This window comes from Rattus rattus, chromosome 6, assembly GCF_011064425.1.
Source record: "Rattus rattus isolate New Zealand chromosome 6, Rrattus_CSIRO_v1, whole genome shotgun sequence".
Taxonomy (NCBI): domain Eukaryota; kingdom Metazoa; phylum Chordata; class Mammalia; order Rodentia; family Muridae; genus Rattus; species Rattus rattus.
The window spans coordinates 144,097,048-144,112,485 of record NC_046159.1 but is presented as its reverse complement, the minus strand read 5'-3'; the positions used below and the strand labels follow the sequence as shown (position 1 = coordinate 144,112,485).

General features: G+C 36.7%; 1 protein-coding gene across 1 annotated transcript in view; it reads right to left on the bottom strand.

Moving 5' to 3' along the window:
* Positions 1 to 15,438, bottom strand: part of Sema3a (semaphorin 3A) — a 198,104-nt gene that overhangs the window by 107,227 nt on the left and 75,439 nt on the right. The window contains exon 5 of the mRNA XM_032907051.1: positions 10,313 to 10,432. Coding sequence (XP_032762942.1) covers positions 10,313 to 10,432 — 120 coding nt within the window. The remainder of the gene's footprint in view (positions 1 to 10,312; positions 10,433 to 15,438) is intronic.

Below are 15,438 nucleotides of genomic sequence, written 5' to 3'. Positions count from 1 at the left end.
CAATTCCATTAATGTTGTAGATTCTAATCTTTCTGGTAAAAACAGATCACAGGTCACAGTATCACAAACATAGTCATATTTGTCTCTGGACCAGTAAGAAATGGCTTCATTCATCTACCTAATCCCTAGGTCATCTCTAAAGAGAAGGAGTATCACCAGATGAAGTTGTTTATATGGGTACCATACACTTGTGCTATTAAAGGAAAAGAACATTCCCTGACATGATTTCAACCTTTAAGCATTTATGATGCTTTCAAGAATGTTCTATTAAAATGAAACTATGAAGAAAATGTCCTTGAGAGACACAAGAATTTACAGAGAAAACCAAAACGAACATGGACTGTTGAACATTTTATCACTAAGCATTTAAGTACCCAAAGACTATACATGGACTTGGACTCTGACCTCAAGGTAATGAATATCTGTTAAACACCAGTGGAAGGGGATGCCCTGTCCTGGTGAACCCCCACTAACTTAAAATGGGGGAATGTTTTGCCGAAAGGGAAAACACCGAAATGATGCAGAATAATAATGTTCAAACTAAACACATGGCAAATGATGCATCCTACTAATGGTGTATAGTATTAATGCCACCAGAAAGGTCATATGTTGTAATGGTGAGGAAAACACGTTTCTCATTGTGTGATGATTCAATCCCTCTGAATCTCCATTTTTTCCCCCAAAGGGAAAATGAAGAAATTTTCACATCTCAGGATTGTGAAATAAAATGTTTCAATGTTGATAAAATTCATTCAGTATATCAAGTCTGATAGACACAGATACTATTAAATAAAACAATCATCTTAGAAAGTCATTCTAACCAGAGGGAAACTGAATAGATTACCTCGGAGGTTGTTATGAACAACATTCCTTAAATATTTCGAGTACACAGATACAAAAGTTAAAGATAGCATGGCAGTAATTTTCATTTTAAAATCCCTATTAACAGAGATATATCAAATATTCTTGTTTTATAGGTTTTTGTTTGTTTTAGGACTTTTTTAATAGAACGAATTTGCAATGTGTTCATAGTAAGCCTTATATAACACACTTCTCTCTGGATTTCCAAGTATGCCTTACTCATTTTTTGTAACTGCCAGGTTAGGTATTCCCAACACATTTGTATGTAATACCTTAATGTTTTTGAATGACATGTATGGTCTTTATTCATACACCCTTGAGTAGAAATTGAATATATCAGAGCTATAAAGGAAGGTTTGCCTTATCATCACAAGAGAATTTGAAACCCATCCTCCACCTAGAAAACTCCCATCATTGCACTTATCTCTCACTAATTTATGAAATCTGAAGGATGTTTTGACTTCTCCTTTTCCTTTGAGAATCTCAGTTTGCCCTGTGTCTCTCACCTGGTCTCAGTTTAGTTTTTTCAGTTGGTACTAGACCTTTGCCATAGCCTCAAAACGGATGTTTGGACTGCTCCCTTTCTCCCCTAATTTATGCCCCAGAAATATATTTCTGTTTGAATGGTGGGAATAGTATCACTCTCTTGGTAAAACCTCACAACGCTCTCAATTAGTTTTCCTCAACTCAACCTTTAATGTAATTTCCAGCTTCCGTCCTTGAAATGTTCCATGCATCCTGTGCTATTCCCTCTTTCCCTGCAGACTGTCATCTCTACCTCTATCCTTCGAGCCACTGCTCACACTGTCTATACTACCTCCTACGACTATTCATATGCCATTCAGTTTTCAAATTCCATTTTGAAGGTGCTAGTTCTTGCTTACTTTAACTGCCTCTTTGTCCACACTTGCCAGCTGGTCAAAACTAGACTGAAATATAAATATAAGAAAATTAAACTTGACTCCCTACCATAAAACAGGATCAATCATTTCAGCTCTTTGTTTTCCTGCATTCTGTAAGTCATCTTTTCATGATGCAGGTTTTGAATACATCCATAAACCATAACCATTGCCTCCATGCTGGATTCAAGTGCATTAAAAATACTTGAAGAATTTTAGCTTTTTCATTGGCAAAACATAATTAATAAGAGTATCAGTTTCATCAAAATTTGTGATGAATCAGTATAGTTGAAACAGACATTGCCACAATACATTGATTGCTCAATAAATCTCACTTTGGAAGAATATACTTATTATTTTTGATGTTATAATCTATAGCTCTTGTGTTATGAATGATAATTATATACCCAAACTTCCAAAAAAAAACTTCTTGCATGAGACTATTTGCACGTAAATTATGGGAACCTACCCCCAGTTGGTTCTGATTGCAAAATAAAGATACCAACAGGCAATAGCTGGGGAGGACAGATGGAGGTGAGATTTTAGGATTTCCTGGCTTGGGACCAGGAGGAGGGGGAAGGGAGAGATCCACCATGCCAGGAGACTGTGGGGAGACAAGAGAGATACCATGCCTGAGGAAAGTCCAGGACTGAGAGACATAGCCACTACGTGAAGGATGCAGAAAAGCATGGGACAGGGAGCTGCTCAACAGGGTCCAGGGCAGCCAAGATAGGACATAGAATGAATAAATAATAAGTCAGGATTAACTCCATAGAGGTTAGACAGTGGCCAAGCTATTGTGCTGTTTAAGATAGCCTTAAAATATAAAGACTGTTTGTGTCTTTCATTTGGGAACCTATTTCATTGGGGCAAGTAGCAGCCCCACACTGGAATAATTAACATAAATTAGTTCTACCTAAAGCAATGTTAGAGTTAGAAATTTTTTGTGTGTATGTAGAGTTTGTATATTTGTAATCTTCACCATTACAGAGCTTAGATACATCTTAGTATCTCATCTAGATGATATTCTCCATATTTTTACATAACTACAACTTGTTACTTATTCATTGTTATTCATCCCTCATTATTCAGCCATAGAGTAAAGCTTCAGAAATAAAGAGATCTTCCTTCAGTTACTTTCTAATATTCTCCCAAATGTAAGAAATAAAGGTTCAATGCCAGGGATCTACTTGGTTTATTATGATCATCTTTGAACTGTTCTCATTATCACATGCAGCCTTCCTCCCCAGTCTCTGCTGATCCTTCCTGCATGGCTAGCCTGTGTCCAACTGCTAATGTGGACATAATACTTGTCAGTTATTGATCTTTCTACCATTATCATACCTTGTAGACTGGGCTATAGCTGTCAGCCACATTGGGTCACTGGGTGCTCTAAATCAGACTAGTCTAAACTGAGTTTAGTAAACTTTATACTGAATTTCATAGTAAAATAAATATAAATGTTGCTAATAGTACATGTAAACAATATTTTGAATACGTTTATCTAATTAAAATGTTATTAAAATTAATTGCATCTTCTTAGTTTCACTTCTTAGAAGAGAAACCACTATCCCATCTTTTCTTAGACCAGCATAGCTTCTAACTGTATGCAAAGAACTTATCCTTATAGGTTGTAGGTTAGTGCAGCTCTCACAGTTCATCAAAGACACTTCTCTTTGCAACAAATGGAGACAATCACAGAAAACCACAACTCATCAAAATTCTGACAACAACTTATAATGGGGTGTCAAGCCCCAAAGGCATCTACACTTCTTCACTAAGGCTCAGGACTTGCAATGAAAAGGGGCTGAAAGACCATTAAAGTCAAATGGCCAGGAAACCTGTGATAAGATACTGTTTCCTAGCAATGAGGGAGAAGCTAAACTCGAGGGACAGAAACTAGAAAACTGCCTAAACAAGTCTTGAACAATGACAGTACCTGATGAAATTGTCATCCCTAACACTTAAGCTGAATAAGCTCACCCTTTCCAGTTCTTTCTGAACTCTGGCTGGCTGGTTCAGTTTAGCGGTGCTGGACCAAACGCCTCTCCAAGCTGACTGATTGTTCTCTGTTTCTCACTGAATTGCTCTGCTTGGAAAAACTGCCTCTGAATTCCATGAACAACTGCACTGACTGCAAGCATGAACCAGAATAAATGGAAATGTAGGAACTCAACTGAACTCAATTTCATTCAACTGAACTTCACCAAATTTACCTGAAATCAACTGGATTCAACTGAACTGCACAGAACTGCACTGAATTCAACTGAACTGCACTCCATCAATTAGACTTCCCTTTCAAAGGAAGCTGGAAATTCTAAGATGTGTAAATCAAAGATTAGTATCCTCCAAATGAATATGGGTAAAAAGATAATAGCATTTTTTTTTACAAAAACAAAGCAAGCAAACAAATATTACAAAGCATTTTTTTTAGAATGCTGCAGGGATTAACTTCCAATGTATATTTTCTAATAGTTGTTAAATTTGTAAATACATAAATATTATTTCCCTGCTTAAAATTAAACAACAGCCAAATGAGAAAATGAATACAGTGAACACAATAGCACTAGTGGAACTATGTGGCAAGATACTGTGATAGTTCAGGTAAAGCAAAAGGCTTTTGCAATGTAAATTTGAGCCCCAAATAACAACCTAGTACCAGGTCTACAATCCTACCCTCTCCAACACCAGGGAGGGCTTACTGCATTCACCATTTTTGTTTTTGTTTTTGTTTTTCTATTTAATCCCAGGGCATACAGTCTGCCTTGACTTTGTGTGTAACAAGTATGATTGTGTTGGTTTGAATCACAATGGCTCCTATCAGCAAATATATTTGAATGTTTGGTCACATGAATGACACTCCTTTAGAAGAATCAAGCATGGCTTTGTTGGAAGGAGTGTGTAAGGAATAGCCTTTGAGGTTTCAAAGGTCCAAGTCACACCCAGTTCTTCCTCATTCTGCTGCCTTTGGATCTGGATCTAGGACTCTCAGCGACTTCTCCAGTCCCATGCCTGTCTATGCACTGCCATGCTTGCTGACAACAACAGACTATACATCTAGAACTAGAAGCAGGCCCCAAGTAAGAGGTTTTTTTATGAGTTGCTGTGTGCAATAAAACACTGATTATGGCAACAAGTCAGCCTTTGTCTCTCATTTGCCCAAGAAACTTAAAGAACATTCTTGGCACTTACAATATCAGAGATTTCACACAAATGATGACACCATGATTTATACATTTTTCATGGTTATAGAGTAGTCTTTCTCTTAAAAAGTGATCAGTCATCATTATATCATTTTGACTTAAGAAAACCTTAATTTCATCCATAACCTTTTTCCTGTAACAGATAAACCAATCATTTTGGGGGAAAAATTAATTAAATACATGGACATTTCTTTTTTTATCTTCCACTGTTTTCGAGAATAACACCTGTGAGAAAAATTGTGAGGAAAATGTTTGGTAATTGAATGAATACATTATAAAGAATAGAAGAATGTTAATATGAAAACTATGAACTTTTAAAACAAGTACTCAGGTCAAATCATGTGACTTGAACCATTTAAAATAATTATATAGACACTGCTAATTTAAATTCTCTTATTTTTTTATTAGCTTTGACTGTTTCTTCTATTCTTGTGTCATTAAAATCCATGTTAGCTTACCTCCTAACTCAGTCTCTGCTCCTATTAATTTTAAGAAATTGTCTTGTTGGAAGAACTTAAATGTTTAATGGAGAAACACATGGTTTTGTTAAATTCTTTTGGAATATATGAAATGGAAAAACTTTCAAGTACAAATAGCAGATAATTATAAACTTTGATTTGAGATGAAAATGGAAGTATTGTTTATTAAATAATAATACACATGGTAAATTTTTTAGCATGATTCAATTCTTTAAAATGTTACAGAAGAAAATAGACACCATATAGGACTTAATTCTAATATGTTGTAGCTTACATCAGCTGTGAAAAGGAAGAACAAATCACCTCTGGTAAAAATAATTAACAGCCTGAATGAAACTGAAGAAGCACTCTGACATTTCTCACAGAGGCAAAGGTTCCTATATGTAGTTTAGGGAATATCAAAAAAGTGGTACAAGAACAATTTGTCATTAGTTTATTTCTGCTTATTAGAAAGAAGTCTGTGCTTCATTATACTAGACGTAATAATAATAAATGAAAAAGATACCAGAAACAGAAAGGATTAGAAATCAATTAACTAACAGAGTCCTACCTGCTTTTTAAATAACATGTATGCTACAGACTTACATATAAAACAAATTCTCCTTCATAACAAAAGGAAAAACCAGACAATTTTAGTTCCTGGAGAGATGCATTGGCTGTCATTGCAAAAATGACCTGAGAGATAGCCATTAAGACTCATTGCTTTTCTTAATGTCCCCTTGGTTCTATCATAAATTGAGACTATGACATTATGAGAGTATTTATAGAGTTAATACTATCCAGCAGACATCTGGGTCCACCTTTCTTTAGGATTCCTGCCAGTACGTAGAAGAGACCCATTTGGAATTCGAGACTATATCCAGAGACTTCTTCGAAAAGCTATACTCCTTCTAAATTTATACATTTTTTATTAACAGATGTAAATTTGAAGGGGAAATACCATATACTATAAGCCATTTGGGAATAGCTAGCCTCTAAAGGATGACTCACAATTTGAATGGCAGAGATGCTTAAACTACAGCTCCAAGCTCATCTGTGCTCTTGTCTGAATCACTCCTTCTGTGAACTCTGCAGGCATTTATGACAAACGTACACATGTGTATCAGGCATGTGACCTTGTTGGCAGTTATCTGCTGTGTCAAGGGCTATTGGCAGATGACCAAGAATTGATTGACACATATCTTACAGAACTGGAGTTAATTAATATGTCTACCAATTCCCAAATGTACCACAGGAAACAGAAAATCTGTTTAATACAGCAATCAATGACATACTGTGTGTGGTCAAAAGGCATTCACTAGCAGAAAACTAGATTTTGGAAGACGCTATTCAAGAATGTATATATAGGTATCAAAATGCTAGAAATGAAAAGACTATTTTTATAACTACAAAGCTAAACTTTGCAGTATTTTGGAAATGGATTTATCACTAGAAATAGCAAGTGATAATGTTTTTCTTATAAGATTCAAAACTATTAAACGATGACTTGGGCTTAGCATTTTTTTCAAAAGTAGTGCTTGACTTTTGTGGCATGCTTCATAAAGATGCTTAGTCCATATGCAGTTTTCTAATGTAGAAGTGTCTACAAGCTGGGAAACCAACTACAGGCAAAAGGGACTTTTAGAGAAGTGTACAGCAAACAGAAGTTGACTCTGGGAGTGTTGCTTCCTAACAGTCTTCGCAAATGTTAAAAGTGAAGATTATTCTCTTCATAAAATATAATTATCTGTCGCCTAAAAACACTGAATAAAATTGTTTTCTTTCTTTTTCTTCTAGCAGGAAAATATACATGTAATTCCCAGCCTAAAATTTATATATAAAACTAAAGAGAAAGAGGCTGGAATGTGAAAGAGAGCTGAGGGTTTGGGTAGGGGACAGGGGTTTGGAAAGAGGAAGGAGAAGGGACAGAAGATGTAATTATAGCATAATCTTATAAGACATAAATGTTATTTTAAAGACGATTTTTAATGATGGTATATTCAAACTCCATGTGTGCGTGTGTGAATATTAACTCAACATTCCCAGCCTCTCTCCTGGTGCCTCTTTTATTTTTTTTTCCTTTTCCAGGCTTTCCATTAGTGTCATTTTTTTTCCTAACAGTATAAAGTGCACATTGTCTCTTTTTCTCAACTTCATAAACAGCAAAATTGGTTAAAGCCAAGGGTAGCATTTTAAGTAATAGTATAGATCAATTTAAAGCAGATTGTCTCAGAAGGCAGCTTAAGCATTGAAAATTAAATTTGATGTAGTCTAGACAAGCTCTCCTGATAATATCTTTTCCAGAATTTCCTAGATTGCCTGTCTAGACTGCTCCAAATTCCCCAGGTAATTGCATAATCATCTTCTTTCTGACCTCCTACTCTGGAATGGTATTTCATAATTTATAGTTTTCATTCAAATCAAAATCACTGGGCTTCTCAGTTTGGACCTGTTCGAAACTCTGAATTTGTCAGGAAAACAAAACAAAACAAAACAAAAAAACAAAAAACAAAAAAACAGAAAAACTTGTCCCTCAATATGTCATCTCAAAGGAGCTCACATAGGAAACTAGGCTTATTTACTATTTCAGTGGTGGGGAGCCTGAGCAATGGCCTGTAGTCCTTCACTCCACTACCAGCCCACCCAAAGAGCAGCAATGCTTAGTTGACTTGAAAGATAATATATTATTAACAACGGGAAGCTTAATTATAGGAGGGATGGGGACATCGTCATCAGAAAAAATTTTAAAAACGCATGCAAATGCATAGAATTTTTGCATAAATACCAAAGTAATGGAATTCTCAGCTTTTAGGCATCGGCGATGTAATACAGATGAATACAGAGAGACCCTATAAGGGAAGCCTAGTGACATTATTTATAATCACAGACGAGGAGGCAAGGAAATAACAGGTAAGGTGGCAAAAATGAATGAGACAAACTGCCAAGGCTTCCAATCTGACACACATTCATAATTTCGAGTACTAGCTGTTCGTTTTTAGCAAGGATCTCAAACATCTTCATTCCAATTCTACATTAGACAGAGATGCAGGGAAAGAAGTCCCTGGTTCTACATGGAGCAGCTAAGGTTGAGTATAGGGAGATGCCGGAAGTAAATCCTGAGACCGGAAGAACTCTATGCTTTTACAATGAAATTAGAAGTTTTGAGTTTGTGTAGCACTAATTGTTAGGCGGGTGGAAGGCGATTTGAAGTAATGAGTTAACATAACTCTAATTTAATATATGTGAATATCTAGGCAAGGAGGGTTTTAGTTTGTTTTACACTTTATGAGCAGAGACTATGAGATGTTAAATAACCTTCCCAGGGCTTCAAAGCTGATACTTTGTGGATTGAAATCTGCATCCTATTGTGACACCACCCTCCATGTTTTTCTGTGCATCTAGGGAAGGAGATTCCTGAAAGTGCTACTACATCCTTGTGTGCTGTCCATCAGGGACTTCATGACTCCAGGTACAAAATGTGCACCACAATGGGTCCAGCTTTTATTGGCGTCAACAGTTTCACATTTGGGATGGTATCACAGGGGTGGTTATTTAATCAGAAGTGACTAAAACCACGATCTATATTTTCTTCAGGTTCCAGTGTACTGACTGATTCCTATTTTTCCTCAGTGTGAAACAGGAAACACAAAGAGAACTCCATTCCTAAAACGTCGCATCATGATGAAACATCTTGTCCACCCTAACAAGTATTTCACATATACTTGTGAGGATGAGAGAAGGAAGAATACAAGGGCCGGTGGGCACAAGCATACAATTTACCTACACGGATGAGTCCCCAGGAAAGTGTCTTAAACTTTCCAGTCTTGTCAGGGAGGCAACAGCATAAACCATAATGCATAAGTGATTGTAGCATTGGAAACACACAGCCTGTAGAGCATTGTCTTATATAAAGAAGATAAAGCATGAAATGTTTTGTTTTCTTGTCTTTGGAATCGACACAACACATTCCTATCTCATAGGACACCCTAAGAAAACTCAGCTCTAGTCAAGCTGAAGATATAAATGGCTGACATGTAAATTCAGTCTTATCTTTAGGATTCCAGAATATTCTGTGAACAAACTCTTTCTTTGTTGATCATTTCTGAATTCCAATTTGGAAGTAAATTCTGTAGCAGATCACTCTCAGCACACTCACTCCCAGCACATGAACACTGTTGTTCTGAAGATTTAGTGCCAGAACTGACAACAGTGTTTATAGTTGAGGCAACTGAGATCAATACGCTGCTTTCGATAGGAGGGAGGTCTCCTCATTTTAAATTTGATTTAAATTTACTTAGCTATAATTCTCTCACCAAAGTTTCTCTCAACCACATCTTTCAGTAGAACAAAATGTATTTATTTCTTTTCCATGTTGGGAATATAATCATTGAAAAGATAAAGGTAAAACTTAACAAAGCAAGAACCCAGATATAAGATTCCCATCTTGGAACACAGATAGAGAGAGAGTCCCAATTAAATCTCTGACAGAAAATAACAACAAAAATAAAACTAAACAAACAAGCAAAGACGACAAAGCAGTAGGAGGCAGAAACCTTTGGCTGAGGAAGTTAGGCGGGAGAGCTACAAATAAACAGATGAGGAGAATGGAGAACACCTGCAGCTGGTCTCCCTCCCTGGGTCTGACAGAGAGGATGACTCTGAAACCCAGGGTGAGGACAACTGTTCTCCTCCCTTCTCTTGCCCCACAGTGGTTGCTGAGCGATGGCATTGCTGTTTTATATTCACAGAATAAAATTAATAACAGCATCTGAGTTGGAAGTAGGTCCCATGTGTAGTGAACAAGAAACTAGATGAGCTGAAGAAATCAGCAATGGAGCGTTTGCACAGGAAGGAACCAGGAACGAAAAGCATTTTTACAAGTTAGCTTTACCTCAGGATGATGTCCAACTTCAATATAGGTGCAAATTGGATGGAAAGCCCCCGTTCCACAGGCGTACAAGTGAGTCTGATTATAAGCCTTGAGGACCTTGATGAAATTTGCACATTCTTTCTGTGAGACAAAAGGCAAACCAGTTACTTCCAGCACTCAGCCTGACTGAAGAATCCAGGGTGTTGGGCATGCTGGGACATTTTGTAAGTACACCTTTCTCAATATTTAGGGCTCATTGATGATTCTGTTATTTTGTTCGCATCATTACATGCCTTAAATATAAAAGCCTTAAACTTTGAGGGAATACGTATACTATATTGTGATAGTTATACTATACTGTGATAGTTTTATATCAACTTGGACCAGCTATAGTTATCTGAGAAGAGGGAACCACATTTGAGAATCCATCCATCAGATTGGTATGTCAGCAAGCATATAAGGCATTCTCTTAGTGATTGATAGGGGAGGGCCCAGTCCCTTTTGGGTGGTACCACACCTGGGCTGGTGGTTCTGGGTTCTATAAGAAAGCAGGTTAATGAGGAAGCCATGGAAAACAAGCCATTAAAAGCAGCCTCTATAGCTTCTACATGAGGTCTTGCCTCCAGGTTCCTTCCCTGACTCCCTTCAATAATGAATAGTGATAGGGATGTCTAAGGCAGATCTTTTCTCCAAGTTGTTTTGGACACAGTGTTTCATCACAGCAATAGTGACTCTGGATAAGACATGCACCCTTCCAAAATCTCTCACCAAAACTATTTCTAAAATATTGTCACCTAACGGAATAAATGTTCTGTGTTACCAATAATCGTGGATGACTTTTCCACACGGTACAGACAACCACCACCTCTCTAGATAACAAATTATTCAATTGAGATTATGGTGAAATTCTTATTACAAAGGTGACTTCTGAGTTTAAATTTAGAAAACAGGAACCGAAATAAAGGATAATACAAGGCCAATCATCACTAGTAATATATACTGGTTTCTTTCTAATAAATATACATACATATGATACCTAATAGATATATTGAAAGAGTTTTTCTACATTTTGCTCATAGTTTTTAAGAAAACTTTCAGTTGAATATTTAAAAGTAAGCCCTAGAGATGGAACTATAAACTCCCAAAGCAGTCTACTGTATAAATGAGGCCGGCTTGCTCACAGAATGTAGAACCAGGTTGAATGTTGTGCTCCAAAGTGTGTTATGCCCTCAAAGCTTTCTATGTGACCCGTGACTTCTTAGGTGTGAACTCGGAGTGCATCTGGACTTATGTAGTCGGTTAGAGTTTATAAGTGGAGTGTTATAACTTGCTGAGTACATTTCCACATGACATGTGTATCCAGTACTTACAGCTGAAGACTTGGGCCCATTGGCCCATAAAAAAAGGAGCAGGCAACTTCAACAGAATAATTAACAGTTAAACTCAAGAAAGTGCCTGCTGTACATTCTATCTAATTGTTCTAGGGTGAAACCTGGTATTGTCCTTTGATTTTACTTCTTTAAAGATGAATTAGATTTATTTAAAACAAAATATAAGTTTCAGATGTGAGTCCCCATGCATTTTTAATAATGATATATAATTTCAGTAAGTAGAAATTACAAAAAACCCAAAACCAAAAAACCAATTCCTTTACTGTTTTGTTAAATAGATCCAGAATGTATATTTTTTTTCTTTTGGGCAAGACATAAAATTTTGCTCTGAAATCAACTGACTTTGCAAATTGTTCTTTTATGAGGAAGAATTTCCTAGCTTAAAGGCTGTACGTATACCCTTCCTCATTCACTTTGAACAGGTTAGTTCCTGTTCAAAACATCATCCTGTGAAGGAGATAAAACATAACTTCCCTTGTTCTCAAAGCCCAGACTTCATTCTGTATCAGTTGCCCCTCCTTCCCCTACAGGACACAACATGAATGTCTATGCAGAGGAAGAAGATTGGGGAAAGGAAACATCTGATAAATTCATTTACAAATGAAGCATTCATGAGTTTGCCCACAGGATATATTCCTATTCCTTTAAAAAAAAATCTGTCATTTTCAAAGGAGGAATTTTTAAAAATATCTTTCTTTGAAACATGTAGGTGGCCACATATTCTGCTTTTACAGCCATCCCTCATTGTGGGCTCAATATTATTATATTCAAGAAGATAAATAATGAGTTCTGGTACCGTATGTCAAAATCAAGATATTGGCTGAGCATGCATCGTTAAGCAAATGGATGTTCCAGTAAATAATAGTGGCAGACTGAGACAGAAGACGTGTTCACTTCAGAAAAGAACAGGACTTTACTTGGTCTGTGAATGGCTTGTAAAGGCTCACAAGCCATTTTGCATGTAAACCTAACTTCTCCAGATCCATTATTCACATCGAATACCTCATAACAATTTAAAAATAGACTATGGTTCTCTGTGGTATAAAAGCAAAACATAATCATGAGTAAAAATACTTGTAAACACAAAGGAAGGGTCATATTACCCTTACCACTGTTATGAATTTAATACTCTAGCTTTTGTGAGTTCATTATTTCTTATAGATTAGATAACCAATTAGCAATTTACCAGCAACTAAGGCTGTCTTTCTAAAGAAACTAGCAGGTTATAATTAACACAAGAAAAACTCCCTAAGCTCTTGAAACCCACAAAATTGGACTACATTGAATATCAAATTCTCAATTTGTTCTCTATTAACTGTTAAATAGGGAACCACTATACTATGACAACCATTCTTCTACAAAGCTGCTGGAACAAAATCAATCATGGGACTCTAGCCGAGAAACCTGGCAAGGAGTCGGACTGAGTGTGCTGATAACAAGTGAGTCTGAGTTAGAGAAAATGGAGCCCCACCCTATTGGCCCAAGGCCTAGAATGATCTCCTTAATTTCCCCACTGAACTCTCCCAATTGACAGCATGTTACACTGTTTGCCATGCCCGGAGGCTACCTTAGTATTATTTTCAAAGTAAAGGTTGATGCAAATAGAGTACGGAGCAATTTTTTGGACTTAGAGGGTAAAATGATGGTTGTAGGAAAACAAAGGAGTGGAAGGAAATACTTTCAAGATTGGTTTGAAAATAGCCAAAGGAAGAACCCTCAGCATGAGTGGAAGAGGAAAGTAGACAAAAGGGACTGAACAGAGAGGAACCCAAAACTTGAAAGACATTCGCTCAAGAATCTGTTCTTAAGGGAATGTCTACACAATAGTGTATCAATCCAGTCATTCATTTGCCTCCCTTCTCTAGTCTGTGGCTGCCAAGCCTGGTGAGTATTCCAAACAGGACATTCATTTTATTCTGAGCCTGCCTGAACATTCTGTTAAACCAGGGGGAAGCGTGGCAGCAAAAGGAAACACACTTCACACATTGCTGCTCTGGGGAGACAGAAGAGGAGTGTTTTTGACCTTTCCTTGAACCATGACGTTTCTCAAAACTCAGAATGTAATGTACTTTTTGGCATTAAACAACTGCACTGCTTTGCTCCACACTGGAGGATTTACAGTGCAATAAAGACAGTGCAGTCAGCTCAAAATGAATTCATTTTTCAAAACTTGATCTCATTTCAAACTTAAGTTGATATACACAGGTGAATTTGGTAACAAGTTGACATCCTGAGAGTCAGTCAATCTCAGGGACCTTCAGATCAACAGCATCCCACAATCATTAGTTTCGAAGCAAGAGCAGTTATAATCCAATAAAAACCCAAGCCCACACCTGAGGAGCCTTGATAAATCATCCTGTATGACAAGCTGTTTGAATTTGAGTTTTAGGGGGCTCTAGCCTTTTTGGATCACATGAATAGAAAAATTATGCATAAAAATATTGTCCCAAAGAATCAATGTTAAGAAAATATCTATCCTTGAAAAAGATATAGGAGCTGAAAGCAGAATGAATCAAAAACAAACATCACAGATACAGCTACGTAGCACAGATTAGGCTGTGTTGCAGACTTTTCCTGGACCGTTACAAAAATAAAGCCCATCCATCTGTCAAAACAACTGCTCCATGCATGAAATTAGAAGAGCATTGAGGTGTTTTTAACTAACTTCCGATCATTATGCTTTCTATAAAAGAATATAATTTACCTACAATTCCAATTACCTCCTTCCCTGTTCTTAAACTATGGAAGAAATAGTGAAAATTTAATCTATATAAAGAAGCAGCTTTTTAAAAGAAAATGGGGAGGAGACAGGGAACAAGAACAATCTCTATTCAAATATATTCAGTTCATGATTAAATCAAGCAAACTTGTGCTGGTTCAAATATAAACCAGCCCCAAATGAATGGGGATAGTGTAGCACTGCCTCAGGTCAATGACAATTCATTTTAAAAGGAAAAATCAATAGACTCTGTGTCATTAGCTCTCACGTGGAATTATTTTACTGTATAACCTAGCAGCTGGGAAAGCAAAGGAATCCATGTCTATCAGGATGGGTGGATACACTCTGCAGGAAAATCCATTAATAAGCTTAATTCCTGAAGTTAATCCATTGACTCTTTTCACTGGTCCATTTATTTGGCAAGCTGGCCACATACTCCAAGGCTCATGCCAAAGCAGTAATCCGCAAGATTGTTCCTGTCACTCATTTTATCCCTCTTCTATTTAAGATGCCCTATACTTATCTGGCAGTAGTGCTTTGTCTTCCTAAATTGTTCTATTACAACTGGGATCTGATCATTCTTGATCCTGTCTTCCCAACCCTTCACATTCACTACAGCTCGTTAGAGGTTGTTAGAAATCTCTTCTTCATAGAATTCATACACTGTTATGTTCTCATTTTTATATTGTCCATCTAATATTGAATTTGTGACTTCTAACTTATTTACCTTTATCATAACAGAATTCACTGTGCTAACAAGAGATACCCCACTGTCTTTACACTGCTGGGGAGAAGACATAGAAAAAAGTCCAGCTTTTAGAGGACTGTTTGGTGTCCTTGTTACACACCTACTTTCTGCCATCTGCATTGTTTCTTATCAGGCTAGAGTCTGTTTTGATTAAGAGCCATTCATGTCCAAAATACTAAGCATATTATATAGTTAATAATATAAAGTGTTCATACAATTCTCTTAGTAAATGGAGATTCTCTAATGAGTTTTCGAATCACAACACAGGTAGGATGTATCAGACTTCTGG